Source organism: Leuciscus leuciscus (assembly GCF_965113295.1).
Source record: "Leuciscus leuciscus genome assembly, chromosome: 1".
NCBI classification, from domain to species: domain Eukaryota; kingdom Metazoa; phylum Chordata; class Actinopteri; order Cypriniformes; family Leuciscidae; genus Leuciscus; species Leuciscus leuciscus.
Genome location: NC_138725.1, coordinates 1,093,853 through 1,112,111, shown reverse-complemented (window position 1 = coordinate 1,112,111; position 18,259 = coordinate 1,093,853). Strand labels below are relative to the sequence as shown.

The following is an 18,259-nucleotide window of genomic DNA, read 5'->3' as shown; positions in this document are numbered from 1 at the left end:
GGTGTTAGATGCCTTGCTGTGGCACCTCTTGCTGTCAAAGCTTGTAAACAATTTGGTTTTTGACTTTTATTTTGGTTTCATATATGTAAACTAGTTAACCTGTATTCAATAAAACTATATATAATTGAAATCAAGAAGCTCGCCTGTCATACGTCTCTGATTTGTAAAAAGCTTGAGCTGAACTGACCCCACGGAGAAGTCTTCTGTGATCTAAATATTGTAATATGACAATTCAGATGCTTATGATTTAGGACAGATTGGACTTACTTTACCTAACCTGAGAATAATCACAATTCACACCATATAAACATCTGAGACCCAGAATGCAGTGATGTGCTGCTGTCCCATTTATTAGTTTCTCTTTCTTCTGCACTATTGTGTGACCTGTACCCTAGTGTTGCAGTCAATAAAAGGACACTTTGTTGACTCTATGAGTGTTTTTGCCATTCTGTTCACCCCAAGGAGGGTTATTGCTGCTCTTATCCATGCTAGGCCTCATGGATACGCAGGGAGTTTTTGCACAGAGCAGAACCAGACCGCCAATCCAAACTGTATGCTAATTGTCAATCGTATTTTATGGAGCTTATAATATGACAAAATGATTTGAATTTGAATTGTGTAAATTTGAATTATTTGCAAGTGTAATCTAACAAAATTGAATTTTAGGTGGTAGTTTAAATAGTTCTGAATTTGATTTTTTTTAAACGAATATTGAACGTTTGAAATGTAACAAATTGAAATGTTTTTATGGCTGAATTGTATAGACATGTATTTTCAAACAGCTAGTTTTTTTGTTCTGAGTTCGTATAGTGCAAATATTCAGTTTAAAAAAATACAGATTCAAGTTTTCAAGATGAAGAAATTCGGAACTTCAAATTCAGTTTTCTAAAATTCAAGTTCAAAAATTCAAGTTCAAAAATTCAGATCTTACAGAAAGTAGGTCACAGGTCATCCACAGGGAAGAGTAAAGGATCTCAGATAAGTCGAACAGAGCATTTTGGCTGCACTGCAGTGGTTTTCTGCCGCATACGCGGTGGTGGTTCAAGAGAATCCGTGTATCTTTCATTCAGTCGTTTTTTTATTTAATATTAAGAGTAGAAAAATGTGAAAACAGCTTGAGTATTAGATTTCTTCTAATATTCTAGTAATAATAGTCCGCTGCAGCAGTTGCACGGAGCTTACAAAACGCGTGTATTGCAACTATAGGCTACATTTAATTTTCTCATCAAACAACTAGACTAGCGAATGGCTCGGCACAACAGAAGAGCTTAGACAGGGCTTTCTCTCTGTGTAGACCAGCAGTTGGTCTGAATTTGCAATAACCTATAGCCTATTTTCTCGACTGTATAGGCTAAGTCACGTTTTATCATGAAACACGCTGTGATTTATTCCAAAGTGACTCAGGCATATATAATGCATTTAACGTTAAATAATCTAAATGTTGACTTTCAAAAGTAGGCGCGCCAAGAAGGCTATTCTCTGTATTTTGGTTCATTTTTGGTGAGCGCCAGAAAGATCTAAAGAGACCGAGACGCGCTAAAGCAGCGCATCATGTTGTTTTATTTATTTTTCAATGGCATTATATTTTGTAGTTATTTTGAATGTACACAAATAAAAATATACATTTTACTGTTTCGGATGATGTCATATTATCTGTATGACTACTGTTGTGGCAGTTTAATTCACTAAACAATCATCTTTGGCGTAAGAGACAGTCTGGAATCAAATGATCATTAAAAAGTAATTTATTCTTGCAAGAATGCCCAGTTGCCACACAGAAGTCACAAGTACAGTCTGTGGAACAAGTGCGACCAGGAGGGAGGGGCAGGCCAGTCTTTATACTCTGTTATTGTTATCTTCCAAGGTTCTTTAAACTCCAGAGATGGATAAGACACCACCAGTGATCCTATTATACTGAACTTTAGTTTAGCTTAACTTACAGCCTGCAAGTCCTAAATTGGACAGCCCTTTGACGTTAGGGGTCAGGGCTTCAGCCTTCAAAGCTCTCCCCCTCTTTCTCCTGCTTGGCAGGCGTTTCACATCAATCATTATATCACATAGTCAGCAACACACATAGTAGTCAATCTAGTGTATGTTAATGAAAATCAAAGTAAGTAATGAAAATCAAAAATCTCCCATTACACTAAATAACAGAGTATTAAGTTATTTCCCAGCAGTGGAACAAATCCAAGTGATGGCGCTCGCGCATCGCGCTCTCACACAACATAGTAGGATATCAGTTCTGGCGTTGCTTCATATCGCAGACTGTTCATTATCAAAATGAAACACAGTCAACCAAACATATAAAAAGTTATTCTGCATAATTTAATTGGTCTGTTGTACAATATAAAGGGCAAGCTGTGCCACACACAGTCCTACTCCAAACATTTCCCTTGCTGTGAAGACGCTGATTTAGCCTATAGGCCTACGTGTATTTTGGGACTCGACTGAAGTATGAAGCCTTCTTTATATTAATAGTTAGCATCCACATGTTACATTGCAATGAAAACTTTTGACTGAATGAGAGATGCGCAACCGTTTCGATTTAAATAAATTTGTTGAGGCTTGGCGTTTATAAAGGGCACAATATAGGCTATTTTTATAGTCTGTAGCCTATATATTATTTTATTATAGCCTAGCCTACAGTACATACTTATTTTTCATTCTTGTTGTTTTTTTGCATTCATTTGTCATAAGGGAAAGTAAAATAGGCAACACATAGCCTACATGTTAATAGTGTTTATCATGTAAATGCTGTATTTTATTTACAGGTCTTTTACACTATTGCTGAATAGGCTGATATAAAAAAAATTAAAAAAATTATGACGCCTTTCTCTCTCAACATGATCCAGCAGACCAATTGACTCATGTGCATGCGACTTATTTTCTGGCAAATACGGTCAGTTAAAAAATGTTGCTGTATTATTACAAAATGCATAGAGTGGAGACCATTTGGGCAAAAGAAACACACAAAAAAAAAAAAAAACACATATTGTGTTCATTACCCCCACCCACATTTGGGCTTAATCACTGTTATTATTAGGAAATGTATTTAGGTGTAGACAAAATCAGTTATGTTTATTTATAAATATGAACGTACCTCGCATTTCCCGGACACTAGCCGTTAGTCTACTTCTTTGGCCTATTTTTTTTAGCTGGCCAGTTCTCAAAATCTGTGTGGAAAAGCTGCGGAGCGAGGAGAGAACGCACAATGGCTTTGCTTTGGAAGTTTTTTTTTTTTTTTTTTTTTTTTTTTTTTTTTGAAAGTTTAGTTGCCAGAGAAAATAACACACCGTTTTGTTTAACATCAATTGATACTCAATATTAATTAAATAAATAAATATAATGTCAGAGAATGCACAAAGCGCATCCTTTTGAGATGTAAATTATAATACATTTTAATAAAACACACAAGGCCTACATCATTAAACTCAGAAGATTATGTATTTTAATATATTATATTATAATACAAATAAAAAGGCGTCATACTTCAGTCGAGTCCCAAAATACACGGGACTCTGTATTGTCTTTACAGCAAGGGTAATGTTTGGAATAACAAGTAGGACTGTGTGCGGCACAGCTTGCCCTTCATATTGTACAACAGACCAATTAAATTATGCAGAATAACTTTTTATATGTTTGGTTGACTGTGTTTCATTTTGATAATGAACAGTCTGCGATATGCAGCAACGCCAGAACTGATATCCTACTATGTTGTGTGAGAGCGCGATGCGCGAGCGCCATCACTTGGATTTGTTCCACTGCTGGGAAATAACTTAATACTCTGTTATTTAGTCATACAGATAATATGACATCATCCGAAACAGTAAAATGTATATTTTTATTTGTGTACATTCAAAATAACTACAAAATATAATGCCATTGAAAAATAAATAAAACAACATGATGCGCTGCTTTAGCACGTCTCGGTCTCTTTAGATCTTTCTGGCGCTCACCAAAAATGAACCAAAATACAGAGAATAGCCTTCTTGGCGCGCCTACTTTTGAAAGTCAACATTTAGGTTGCGTGTGAGTGAAGCGGTTGCAATGAGTGTGTGTTCTACGGATTGCTGTTGATCGATTGCTCCTGTCTGCCTCGCTGCCTGCTGTGAGTGTGTTTGTTTGATTCAGTGCGGTAAGCTCTGTCTTAGCCTTATATTTCTTTGTTTTGAACCATCATTTTACTACCATTTCTAGTTGTTTATACTACTACATTTTACCCAACATCTCAGATTAACCTGACATCGCTAGCTTTTGTTATTAGAACTACTAGCACAAAACGCTAGTAATTCGCTAGCCTGTTAACGCGCCACCCGTGCGCTCAGCTATTTTTATTTATTTATTTTTCTCTCGCGCGTCCGCGCCTTTGAGTTCATAAAAAGCTCAGGTGAGTAAGAATCACTCAACAAACACGGTGAGTAATGTCTTGTCCTGTTATTGTCACTTGCACTTCATGTCACATGTTTAGTATAGGCTTCTCTGTCGACAATATAGGATTTATATGTGATAAATGTAAGGAGACAGTTTGGTTGACAGAGAAAATTTCAGAATTAGAAACACGCATCCAAACTTTAATTGAGGATAGTAAGAGTGCTAGTGCTTTAGATGTTTTGGATGCGCATAGAATAGTGAACACTTTACATGCCGTGGTTCCGGCTGAAGTAGAGCCCGTGCAGCCGGGCAAATGGGTGACAGTGAGGGATCGCTCTAGTCGCGGATCTAAAAACCACTCTTCCGTTCCGATTACCATAACAAATCGATTTGCCCCGCTCAGTGAAACACCCACTGAGAATGATTGTGCTCTAGTTATTGGCGATTCTATTACACGGAACGTGAAAATAGAGACACCAACCACCATAGTCACATGTTTGCCGGGAGCCAGAGCGCCTGACATCAAAGCAAATTTAAAAGTGCTGGCTAATGCTAATCGTAAATTCTCTAAGATCATTATTCATGTCGGCACTAATGATGTTCGACTCCGCCAGTCGGAGATCACCAAAATTAATATTAAAGAGGTGTGTGAACTTGCAAGTACGATGTCAAGGACTGTAATTTGCTCTGGCCCCCTTCCTGTTCGCAGGAGTGATGAGATAGTTAGTAGATTATGTTCGCTTAACGGTTGGCTGTCGAAGTGGTGTCCGCTTAATAATATAGAATTCATAGACAATTGGAAAAGTTTTTGGGGCAAACCTGACCTGTTGAAAAGAGATGGTATTCATCCCTCCTGGGATGGTGCTGCTCTTCTCTCTAGTAATATGGCTCATAGTCTTAGAGCTCAAACATGACAATCTGGGGCTCAGGTCAGGAAGCAGACAGACTGGCTTAACCGACCGTCTGCTAGCGGCCTCACGTCACCAAGGTCAGATAAATCCCATCACATAGAACCTCTTTCACCTAGCTATCATCATATAGAGACTGTGTCTGTTCCCCGAATTTGGAATTCCAAAAAACGTTTAAACCCAACTAAGGTTAAAAATGTAATTGATGTTCAACAAATAAAAAACAGCTATAATACAGATGAGCAAATGCTAAAGCTTGGGTTGCTGAATATTCGATCGCTTACTTCAAAAGCACTCGTTGTTAACGATATGATTTCAGATAATAACCTAGATGTGCTGTGTTTGACAGAAACCTGGCTAAAACCAAACGATTACATTACTTTAAATGAATCAACCCCGCAAGATTACTGTTATAAACATGAGCCTCGTCTGAAACGCAAAGGGGGTGGTGTTGCTGTAATTTATAGTAATAGTTTCAAAACCACTAAGAAATCAAGTTTTAAATATAATTCTTTTGAAGCATTGGTGCTTAATGTAAAAATATATAGTGTAAACGATAAATCACGTTTGAGATTCGTGCTGGCTACTGTATACAGGCCACCAGGGCACCATACAGACTTTATCAAAGAATTTGCGGACTTTCTATCAGAATTAATATTGACTGCAGATAAAGTACTAATTGTTGGTGATTTTAATATACACATCGATAATGAAAAAGATGCATTGGGATTGGCATTTAAAGACATTGTAAATTCAATTGGAGTTAGACAACACGTGTCAGGACCTACTCATCGTCGTAATCATACTCTAGATCTAATTTTATCACACGGAATAGATGTGGATGCCGTTGAAATTCTGCAGCAGAGCGATGACATCTCAGATCATTACCTAGTCTCGTGTAATTTGCATTTAGCCAAGGCTGCAAAGCCGACTCCGTGTTACAAATATGTGAGACCTATCACTTCTGCTACTAAAGATTGCTTTATTAATAATCTTCCTAATCAGTTTCATCATCTCAGCATCTCAGATAGCTTAGAAGAACTAGATATTACAACAGAAACGTTTAACTCTCTCTTTTCCAGCACTTTAGACACAGTTGCTCCGTTGCGCTTAAAAAAGATTAAAGAAAATAGTCCAACGCCGTGGTACAACGAGCACACTCGGGCCCTTAAGAGAGCAGCCAGAAAAATGGAGCGCAACTGGAAGAAAACAAAACTAGAGGTATTTCGCATTTCATGGAAAGAGAGCTCAATTACTTACAGAGAGGCTTTAAAAGCTGCTAGATCTGCTTATTTTTCAACCCTATTAGAAGAAAATAAACATAATCCTAGGTATTTATTTGAAACGGTGGCTAAACTAACGAAAAATAAAGCTTCAAGCACCGAAGTTTCCAAGCAACACAGCAGTAATGACTTTATGAACTTCTTCACTTATAAGATTGATAATATCAGGGACAAAATTATAACTATGCAACCGTCTACTACAGTATCACATCAGGCAGTGCATTGTAGTCTCCCTGAGGAAAAATTTGATTCATTCGTTGCTATAGGAGAGGAAGAATTTACTAAACTCATTAAATCATCTAAATCTACAACATGTATGTTAGACCCTATACCGACTAAGCTACTGAAAGAAATACTTCCAGAGGTCATAGATCCTCTTCTTAATATCATTAATTCGTCTTTGTCTCTAGGATACGTACCAAAAAACTTTAAGCTGGCTATGATTAAACCGCTTGTTAAAAAAATGCAACTTGATCCTTCAGAATTAGTCAATTACAGGCCGATCTCGAATCTACCTTTTCTGTCAAAGATATTAGAAAAGGCAGTATCCTCACAACTGTGTTCCTTTCTTGAAAGAAATGATATCTGCGAGGATTTCCAGTCAGGATTTAGACCGTACCATAGTACCGAGACTGCTCTCGTTAGAGTCACAAATGATTTGCTCTTATCATCCGATCGTGGTTGTATCTCTCTATTAGTGTTACTCGATCTTAGTGCTGCATTTGACACCATCGACCACAACGTTCTTTTAAATAGATTAGAACATTATGTTGGCATTACGGGAAATGCACTAGCATGGTTTAAATCATACTTATCTGACCGTTATCAGTTTGTAGCAGTAAATGATGAGATGTCTCATCGATCACAAGTTCAGTATGGCGTACCACAAGGCTCAGTACTAGGACCGCTGCTGTTCACTCTGTACATGCTACCCTTAGGAGATATCATTAGGAAACATGGCATTAGCTTTCACTGTTATGCCGATGATACTCAGCTCTATATTTCTTCAAAACCTAACGAAACTTATCAATTCACAAAATTAACGGAATGCATAGATGATATAAAAAATTGGATGACTTGTAATTTCCTACTTCTAAATTCTGAAAAAACAGAGTTTCTAATTATTGGACAAAAAACTTCCTCACGTAATAATCTAGAATACTGTCTAACACTTGATGGCTGCTCTGTTAAGTCTTCGTCGTCGGTTAGGAACCTGGGTGTGCTCTTTGATACCAATCTTTCATTTGAAAGTCACGTGTCTAGTATCTGTAAAACTGCATTTTTCCATCTTAAAAATATATCTAAATTACGCCATATGCTCTCATTGACAAATGTGGAACAATTAGTTCATGCGTTCATGACCTCAAGGCTAGATTATTGTAATGCTCTACTGGGTGGTTGCCCTGCACGCTTAATAAACAAACTACAGCTGGTCCAAAACGCAGCAGCTCGAGTTCTTACCAGAACCAGGAAGTATGACCATATTAGCCCGGTTCTGTCAAAACTGCATTGGCTCCCTATTAAACATCGCATCAATTTTAAAATATTGCTGATTACTTACAAAGCACTGAATGGTTTAGCTCCGCAGTACTTGAGCGAGCTCTTAACGCATTATAGTTCGTCACGTCTATTACGATCTCAAAATTCCGGCCAGTTACTAATACCTAGAATATCAAAATCGACTGCTGGCGGTAGATCCTTTTCCTATTTAGCACCAAAACTCTGGAACAGTCTTCCTACCATTGTCCGGGAAGCAGACACACTCTGTCAGTTCAAAGCCAGATTAAAGACACATCTCTTTGACCTAGCTTTCACATAATACATTATAGACTTCTATAATTTAATGTCAGGCTGCATATAGTAGGTCAGCCGGAACCGGGAACACTTCCCAAAAATCCTGATGTACTCGTTACATCATGAGAAGAATGGCATCTACGCTAATTTTAGTGTCTGTGTTTATCCCAAGGTTTTTCCTGCAGCCTGCCGGATCCAGGCCGTATCCAGATCTGACGAAGGACCTTCGCCTGGACCGATGACAACGCAGTGCTGAAGTGCCAACTAGTCTCTCCCTATGGAGGATCCCACTACCACTCTACAGATAAGGCGTTGTCGGGAAAATTCGTCTCGCGGTCCTACCCCAAAGCAACAAATAAAATAAAATTCCTTATCAAAATTTATAAGGAAAGACAAGTATTTTGTTTAGGCTTGGCTTGTAGGGAATTCCAAACCTGCGTATATTCAAACGCACATAACTATAGAACCCATTCTAAATGCGCATGTGAACGCCATCAGCGTTTCTCACAGGTTCGCGTTTAAAGTCTGTGTAGAGGGAATGGTGTCGTCTTAGCGGCCCCTAATTTAATAACAAATGATCGTTGCGACGGAAGCAAATCAATTAAAACTAACTTTAGATGGAAATAACTTAACTCTGCTGTAAAGCCGAAACAATCTCTGTTACCTTAAATTATACGCTTATCTCTGTAAAGCTGCTTTGAGACAATCTACATTGTTAAAAGCGCTATATAAATGAAGATGACTTGACTTGACTTTAGATTATTTAACGTTAAATGCATTATATATGCCTGAGTCACTTTGGAATAAATCACAGCGTGTTTCATGATAAAACGTGACTTAGCCTATACAGTCGAGAAAATAGGCTATAGGTTATAGCAAATTCAGACCAACTGCTGGTCTACACAGAGAGAAAGCCCTGTCTAAGCTCTTCTGTTGTGCCGAGCCATTCGTTAGTCTAGTTGTTTGATGAGAAAATTAAATGTAGCCTATAGTTGCAATACACGCGTTTTGTAAGCTCCGTGCAACTGCTGCAGCGGACTATTATTACTAGAATATTAGAAGAAATCTAATACTCAAGCTGTTTTCTCATTTTTCTACTCTTAATTTTAAATAAAAAAACGACTGAACGAAAGATACACGGATTCTCTTGAACCACCACCGCGTTTGCGGCAGAAAACTACTGCAGTGCAGCCAAAATGCTCTGTTCGACTTATCTGAGATCCTTTACTCTTCCCTGTGGATGACCTGTGACCCACTTTCTGTAAGATCTGAATTTTTGAACTTGAATTTTAGAAAACTGAATTTGAAGTTCCGAATTTCTTCATCTTGAAAACTTGAATCTGTATTTTTTTAAACTGAATATTTGCACTATACGAACTCAGAACAAAAAAACTAGCTGTTTGAAAATACATGTCTATACAATTCAGCCATAAAAACATTTCAATTTGTTACATTTCAAACGTTCAATATTCGTTTAAAAAAAATCAAATTCAGAACTATTTAAACTACCACCTAAAATTCAATTTAGTTAGATTACACTTGCAAATAATTCAAATTTACACAATTCAAATTCAAATCATTTTGTCATATTATAAGCTCCATATATTTGACGATAGTGGTCCTGACAGAACTGATGTTAACAAGCAGAAAATCACACATTTTACATCACCATTATGGAGATCAGTGTTTGCTTTAGTTGGGCTATTGACCCTTCATTTTTTTACTTTAGATTTAGTTTGGCTGCTGTAATTCAGTTATAACTGTGTAGCGCCTCTCTAGCATGTTTGACTATAGTGAGAGGTGGCTATCCTGAGTTCTTTAAATATCCAATCAATCAAATAAGTGAGGTTTCACTAATAAACGTATCAGTGTTTAACTTGAGTGTGTGTGTGTGTAATTACTAAATTATTATATGAAATACGTTTCCCTTTAAATCACTATTTAAGCAGTAATATTTACACTTTAACAGGAAATAAAATGTCTTGGAATTACTTTTATCCAAAAACACCTTCACATTTAAACCAAAATATACTCTTTTTCTTAATTAACTTAAAATTTCAAAAAAGTCAGTAACCACAACTGTTTTATAAAAGAGTATAACAGATTTACTTAGAAAAAGTAGGTCAGAAATGAAATAGGTCTTGTCAAACTCACTTTTCAGATCACCAATGCATTCAGATTCACATTCAAAACATAAGGGCCCAAGACAATCAAATAGCCTAATAGCTGTCTTAATGTGAAGTACCCTTCAAATGATCAAATGATGCAGGCCTGAATGTAGCTGGACTGTAGTAAACCAAATTTCTCTTTCAGCAAAACACTTTGGCGTCGCTCTCTCACTTCTTCGACGTTCTCTCCCACTTTCTTGTCCTTTGACCTCAACTGTGATTGGCTCATACGCAAAACTTTCAGAAATAAAATAAATTCACAAACATCTGTGTAACTCTTACTTCCTATTCTTACAGGCATCTTTAAAGCATCTTCACAAATATTATTACCCAACAAATATTTAACATTTTAAATGCTGTATTCAGTAAACCATGAACATTACACAATATGCATTTCTCTCATTGAGAAAAATCATAACTTCATTGCTGGTCAATGAATCTTAACTGTTTTAACCTTAAATTACATTTATTAAACTATGAAATTATTTATTCAAACTTGTATATCGTATACTAATGATTATATTTCAACAGGGTTACAACTGCCAGATGGACAAAGAGAAAAAGTGATCTGATGTTGGTTGTGTTGTAACCATCACTTTTGACCTGAATCACTGAACTCATTTAGAGACTAATCTCTGAGTTAGGTTTACTTTATTGATTATAACAGCATTGTTCTTGCATAGCATAATATATTTTTTAGCGTTTTCAATGTAAACCAATGGATTTTTTTCATATAGACACACAGATATCAAGAATCAGCCTGTGAATCTCAACAATGGTGACAATTATAAAGCATGTTGCAGTGCATTCTGGGTACCACCAATCAAAACTCAATCATGGCTCCCATCATGCATTGCTGCACAAATAAATAATGAGGTTAATTTTCTTGTTAATTTCCTTTATTTTTACTATTTTATTTTATTTCTGCTGTTTTTATGACTTTTTAGTCGCTTTTTTTCTAATGTTCAGAGTCGATCTGTTTATCTGAATATGCTGTGTGTGCCTACATGAAAGGTTTTAGTTTTTGTATCAGAATAATTTAAGAAATCCTTTGGATTACATTGAAAATGCTAAAATTATTATACTGAACAAGGCCAGTGCTGCTCTAATCAATAAAGTAAATCTAACTCAGAGATCAGGCTCTAAATGAGGTCAGTAATTCAGGTCAAACAATTATTATGTTAAAATATAACCAACACCATCAGATCATGTTTTCTCTTTGTTCATCTGGCAGTTATAACTGAATTGTAGCCAAACGAAATCTAAAATAAAAAATGTAAGGGGTCAAGAGCCCAACTAAAGCAAACACTGATCATCATAATGGTGACTTACAGTTTGTGATTTCCTCCTTCAGTGATTCTGCTTGTTAACAGCAGGTGTTCATCAATAATGCTCAATCATCACTCAATTGATCACTTAATTAACTCATTAAATTTTACACTGTTTCAGTGTTACTTATAACACTCTGAGGCTACGTCTACATTAATCCGGATACATTTGCGTTTTCGTTTATAAATGCTCTCCGTCCACACTGGCGTTTTTTCAGGTGTTTTCGGTCGTTTCAGTGTGGATGAGAAACTTTTGAAAAAAGCCTGAACATACTAAATTCACCTTTACTGCGCATGCGTAAAACCCCACTAAAGATCACTGATATGATTCAGATGGAAAAATAAATAATGAAGTTATCACACAATTCTTCTGACAGGATAATTTTATTTAGTGAAATATCTCAGCATTCACTGATGCGGTCCAGGTATAGGACATAGGACAGCAGATGTGAGTAAATTCTGTCATCTTTGCAGGACTGTGATATGAACAGTGTGCAGTGTAGAATATTATAAGCCACAGTGTGAAAGTGAATAGCACATAACAGCCACAATACTGGTATAAACATGAATATCTATTGGTACAATATGCGTCACATGACTATATTTACGTCATAGTTTTTAAACACCACCGGTTTCTCAGTCCACACTACAGGCCACACTACAGTCCACACTACAGGCCACACTACAGTCCACACTACAGTCCACGCTACAGTCCACGCTACAGTCCACACTACAGTCCACGCTACAGTCCACGCTACAGGCCACACTACAGGCCACGCCACAGTCCACGCCACAGTCCACGCCACAGTCCACGCTACAGCGTGAAAACAGCATTTTCAAATGTATCCACTTTGGAGAGCGTTTTCAAAAAGCTTCGTTTTCATTAATAAAAAATATACGTTTTCAAACGGAAACGTATTAGAGTGGACATGGCCTGAGAGTGTGGATTATATAAACACTGAGCAGTGTTAATTTAATTTTGCTGTGTGCATTTACCAGAATAATCAGAACTAAATCTGAAAAAAAAGTTGAACATAAAACACAAAGGGCCTCATATATAAGACGTTTGAATACAGATTTGATCTTAAGATTTCCTGTCTTATGTGCCTCATTCCAGTCCTCAGAATCAGCAGTTGAAAGAACAATGACCCAGCGCTGAGGCAGATAATGTAATTAAAATACTCATAGGTCGTAACAGTAGAGTAGGTGACAGCTGAAGTTGGTGTGTGTGTGTGTGTGTGTGTGTGTGTGTGTGTTGTATTTGTAAACATTTTAATGAACACAGAATATGAACGCAATTAATGTCTAATAAACATTGGTTTAAAGCGCTCAATTAATGTCATTTTCCCTTTATCCGTGACCTAACCCAAAGTTAGAACTATTTACTCCTAAGAACCAATTAACAATTCCTTTACTACTAATTAAACAATGATAACTGTGTTAATTACAGTGAGCTGTGGTGGGTCTCTGTGTGATGTCTCTGTGTGTGTGATGTAGACGGAGGAATAAAACCTGTATATTCTCTCAGTGTTCTAGTGTTTCTGTTCACACACACACACACACACACACACACACACACACTGCAGATCATGTTTCATGTTACAGCTCTTCACACACTATAAATGACACAAGCGATGGTGTCAGTCAGTGAAACTCCAGCGACAGGTGAGCGCTGATGTCATCAGTGTGCTCATCATCATCAGTGTGTGGTGTTCTCTGGTTTACTGCATGAGTTAAAGCACAGAAACACCCGTGGACTCTTCGTCTGGTCTTTATTCCCCAGCCCAACAGCGCCGCCTCATGGCCAGACACAGTACTGAGGGCTCACACCATGGAGAACATTGTTTTCTAGTTTCACTACATGATTATCCCACAAGTACTGTACTAGGTGTACTGTACACTTTTAGAGTATCTGTACTTGAGTATTATTGTTTTCTGTAAACTTTGTACTTTAACTTCTACATTTGAAGACAAATATCGTACTTATTACTGCATTTATGTCAAGGTCCTCGAGTAGAGAGTAGTAACGTCAGTCAGGAGGTGCATTTTGGTTGGAAATGAAAGTTGGGTTGACGTCGGGTTGTATCATCTTCATCATCTTCATCATCATCTTCATCATCAGTTGTGGTCATTAGCGTCAGCTGCTCCTTTAACTCATCTGTGGTTGTAACTATGATGACGTTACTTACATGATCAGAGACACTGTATACAGACATTAAACAGATTTACTACATTTATAACAGATATTAAACACCACTGGTTAAAGTCTGTCCACTTTCAGTTGTTATCAGTTAGAGTGTTGCAGTGCCACCTGTGTGTGTGTGTGTGTGTGTGTGTGTGTGTGTGTGTGTGTGTGTGTGTGTGTGTGTGTGTGTATAGCATAATATAACAAACACCTTTTCGCAACATCAAGTAGTTACTGAACTGAATCAACTTGAACTGAATCAACTTGAACTGAATCAAAGTGAATAACAACACAATTTTCAACCGTAGAGCTGAAACTGAATTAATAATTGATGAACTTTGCAACACCGACACGGTTTTATTGAACTGAACTGAATAACAACAATATTGTCTTCATAGAGCTGCTTTACAACAGAATTAGCCTGTGTGTGATCACTGGTTCTGCTTATTACTGTGACGGTCTGTCCTGTGTAAAGCGCTGTCGAAGCGAAGAGTTCCTCAGGGCTCGTCCTGCAGGAACCACACCTCATTCCTCCGCCCGTAGGGTTTGATTGGCGGGTCGTAGCTGCAGCACAGGTACTGCTTGCGCTGGAAGGGGGCGGAGTCTCCCAGCGTGACCGTCAGACGCGACGCCTCCGCGCGGAACTCGCTCTCTCCTGCGAACCCCCCGAACTGCCTGCAGGGGGAGACAGAGGCGCGGTTACGGCAAGAACGATAACTATAACTATGAAGATCAATATATTCGCCTCCACACCAACGAACGATAACGGTCTTTTTATTCTAAGCATGCGCGCTGTGGTTTCAAAGTAGCGGAAAACAGGCGATTTTGAGCACACAATATCCTTAAAAGACGAGAGGAGTCGGGAGAATCCGTCACTCTGATTAGAGAGTTGTCGTCTTTTGACAAATTTTATTCATACTTTGGAATGAATCGATATCAGTTTGTTGCATTTCCACGTCTTTTACCAGCAGATGTCCTCAGCATGCTACGCTTCGAGCGCATCTAAACAGTGAATCGAGCTAGTCTAGTGTAATCCATCTAATCTAACAGTGAATTTACCTGACGAAATCAATAGTGGAATAAAAACAACGCCTAGAGGTAAACTAGTGCTGCATACCTGAGGTAAACTAGCGCTGCGTACCTGAGGTAAACTAGCGCTGCACACCTGAGGTAAACTAGCGCTGCATACCTGAGGTAAACTAGCGCTGCGTACCTGAGGTAAACTAGCGCTGCACACCTGAGGTAAACTAGCGCTGCACACCTGAGGTAAACTAGCGCTGCATACCTGAGGTAAACTAGCGCTGCACACCTGAGGTAAACTAGCGCTGGATACCTGAGGTAAACTAGCGCTGCGTACCTGAGGTAAACTAGCGCTGCGTACCTGAGGTAAACTAGCGCTGCCCACCTGAGGTAAACTAGCGCTGCGTACCTGAGGTAAACTAGCGCTGCGTACCTGAGGTAAACTAGCGCTGCGCACCTGAGGTAAATTAGCGTTGCGTACCTGAGGTAAACAAGCGCTGCGTACCTGAGGTAAACTAGCACTGCGCACCTGAGGTAAACTAGCGCTGCGCACCTGAGGTAAACTAGCGCTGCGCACCTGAGGTAAACTAGCGCTGGTTACCTGAGGTAAACTAGCGCTGGACACCTGAGGTAAACTAGCGCTGCACACCTGAGGTAAACTAGCGCTGCACACCTGAGGTAAACTAGCGCTGGATACCTGAGGTAAACTAGCGCTGCATACCTGAGGTAAACTAGCGCTGCACACCTGAGGTAAACTAGCGCTGCGTACCTGAGGTAAACTAGCGCTGCGTTCCTGAGGTAAACTAGCGCTGGATACCTGAGGTAAACTAGTGCTGCACACCTGAGGTAAACTAGCGCTGGATACCTGAGGTAAACTAGCGCTGCGTTCCTGAGGTAAACTAGCGCTGGATACCTGAGGTAAACTAGTGCTGCACACCTGAGGTAAACTAGCGCTGGATACCTGAGGTAAACTAGCGCTGCGTACCTGAGGTAAACTAGCGCTGCGTACCTGAGGTAAACTAGCGCTGCACACCTGAGGTAAACTAGCGCTGCGTACCTGAGGTAAACTAGCGCTGCGTACCTGAGGTAAACTAGCGCTGCGCACCTGAGGTAAATTAGCGTTGCGTACCTGAGGTAAACAAGCGCTGCGTACCTGAGGTAAACTAGCACTGCGCACCTGAGGTAAACTAGCGCTGCGCACCTGAGGTAAACTAGCGCTGCGCACCTGAGGTAAACTAGCGCTGGTTACCTGAGGTAAACTAGCGCTGGTTACCTGAGGTAAACTAGCGCTGGACACCTGAGGTAAACTAGCGCTGCACACCTGAGGTAAACTAGCGCTGCACACCTGAGGTAAACTAGCGCTGGATACCTGAGGTAAACTAGCGCTGCACACCTGAGGTAAACTAGCGCTGCACACCTGAGGTAAACTAGCGCTGCGTACCTGAGGTAAACTAGCGCTGCGTTCCTGAGGTAAACTAGCGCTGGATACCTGAGGTAAACTAGTGCTGCACACCTGAGGTAAACTAGCGCTGGATACCTGAGGTAAACTAGCGCTGCGTACCTGAGGTAAACTAGCGCTGCGTTCCTGAGGTAAACTAGCGCTGCATACCTGAGGTAAACTAGCGCTGGATACCTGAGGTAAACTAGCGCTGCGTACCTGAGGTAAACTAGCGCTGCACACCTGAGGTAAACTAGCGCTGGATACCTGAGGTAAACTAGCGCTGCATTCCTGAGGTAAACTAGCGCTGGATACCTGAGATAGTTTTGTTACACTGTTTGCTAGCATGCATAATGTTTTTTAACGTATCCTTGAAAAGGGGGCTTGACATGTCAAACAGTGCTGGATTTTTCTGTAACTCAGCGATTAACTTCTCCATAATGTCATCTGCCATTTTAAATATGCGAGCCCTTTAAATTCGAGTGGATTCTGATTGGCTGTCAGTGTTTTATCGTTCCACAGCTTGAAAAAAATCATTCTGAAAGTGATCCCAACGCTATCGTCCCTCATATCTTTCTCGTTATAGTTGTGGTGTGAACTCTACTATTCTTTAATATGGAGAACGATTTTCAGAACTGTCGCTATCTTTATAGTTATCGTCGTTGGTGTGAACGGGCCTTTAGCTGGTAGCGTCGCCGCTAGAGAACGGCCACTGGACACTGGTGTGTGTATTTACGCACAGGACGTATACGGTCATCCCGGGCCGGTCCTCGATCCGTAGGGAACTGTCCGTTGGGGTTGGCGGGCTGATCTGGAAGCTTGACGGGATACGCAGAGCGGCGACCAGACGGCGGTTCAGCGAGCCGTCGTCACGAGGAAAGACGGTGAAGATGACGGGGACCGGCGTGTTCATGACCTCACCTGCGCCACAGAGATACACACACCTGCTGAAACTCTACAGACAGCACGACACACGCTCCTCAGACTCTAGTCAGCACGTACTGACTAACATTAATAAATAGGAGCATTTTGATAAATATATGCACTATATTACATTAACCTGTAATCCTGTAATCAATCATTACATGCCTTAAACATCGTTTGTCTGAAAGCTAATTAAAAACACCACAGTGATTTTAAATGTTTGTACAAACTTTTTATTTTAGTGTTAAGATAAAAAATTTATTTTGCAAAAGTTGTTAAAAATATATATATAATAGAAACAAGTTTCCACAGAACGCTGGCGCTCCATTGGCTGTGCGTCTGTGTGCAGGGCTCTGATTGGCTCACCTTGTCCGTTGCCGCCGCTCATGTAGGTGAGGAGCCTCCGCTGCAGCTCACCTGACACCTGGTCGAAGCTCCGCCCCTCCAGACTCAAGCACACGTACTTGCACGCATCGTAGCGGCGCACCTCGTAACTCACACCATCCTGATGACACACACACACACACACACAGACACACAGACAGACTGTGAGCGGTGAGTCAGTTTTCATGTGTTCAGTTCCAGCAGAAGAAACGCCTTCAGCCACACACACACACACACACACACACACACACACACACACACACACACACACGTGTCTCACACAACTACAGAAACAGCCCATAATCTGGAATCCATAGCAACAGTGACACGCCGTCCCATAATACTCACACAGTATGCGCTGTAATTATGGTCTGTCTAGGTGTCAGTTGGACTCTGTAATTAATGCTGCTTTGCTAATATTAGCTGATGTGTGTTTAATTATTCATATTTGACCGT

The 18,259-nt window shown here is 39.6% G+C and overlaps 1 protein-coding gene across 2 annotated transcripts in view; it reads right to left on the bottom strand.

Moving 5' to 3' along the window:
* Positions 1-14,232: 14,232 nt before the first annotated feature.
* The window catches only part of LOC309487514 (heme-binding protein 1-like), an 8,506-nt gene continuing 4,479 nt past the window's right edge, over positions 14,233-18,259 (bottom strand). Inside the window, exons 2-5 of one of the 2 annotated variants that reach the window (XR_014201869.1) lie at positions 17,786-17,924; positions 17,236-17,416; positions 14,302-14,712; positions 14,233-14,271 (exon numbers count right to left, since the gene is read on the bottom strand). Coding sequence is in view for 1 of the 2 variants with exons in the window: in XM_082155205.1 (XP_082011331.1) it covers positions 14,535-14,712; positions 17,236-17,416; positions 17,786-17,924 (498 nt within the window). In the remaining variant the exon portion in view is untranslated. The other variant, XM_082155205.1, reaches the window with a different exon arrangement.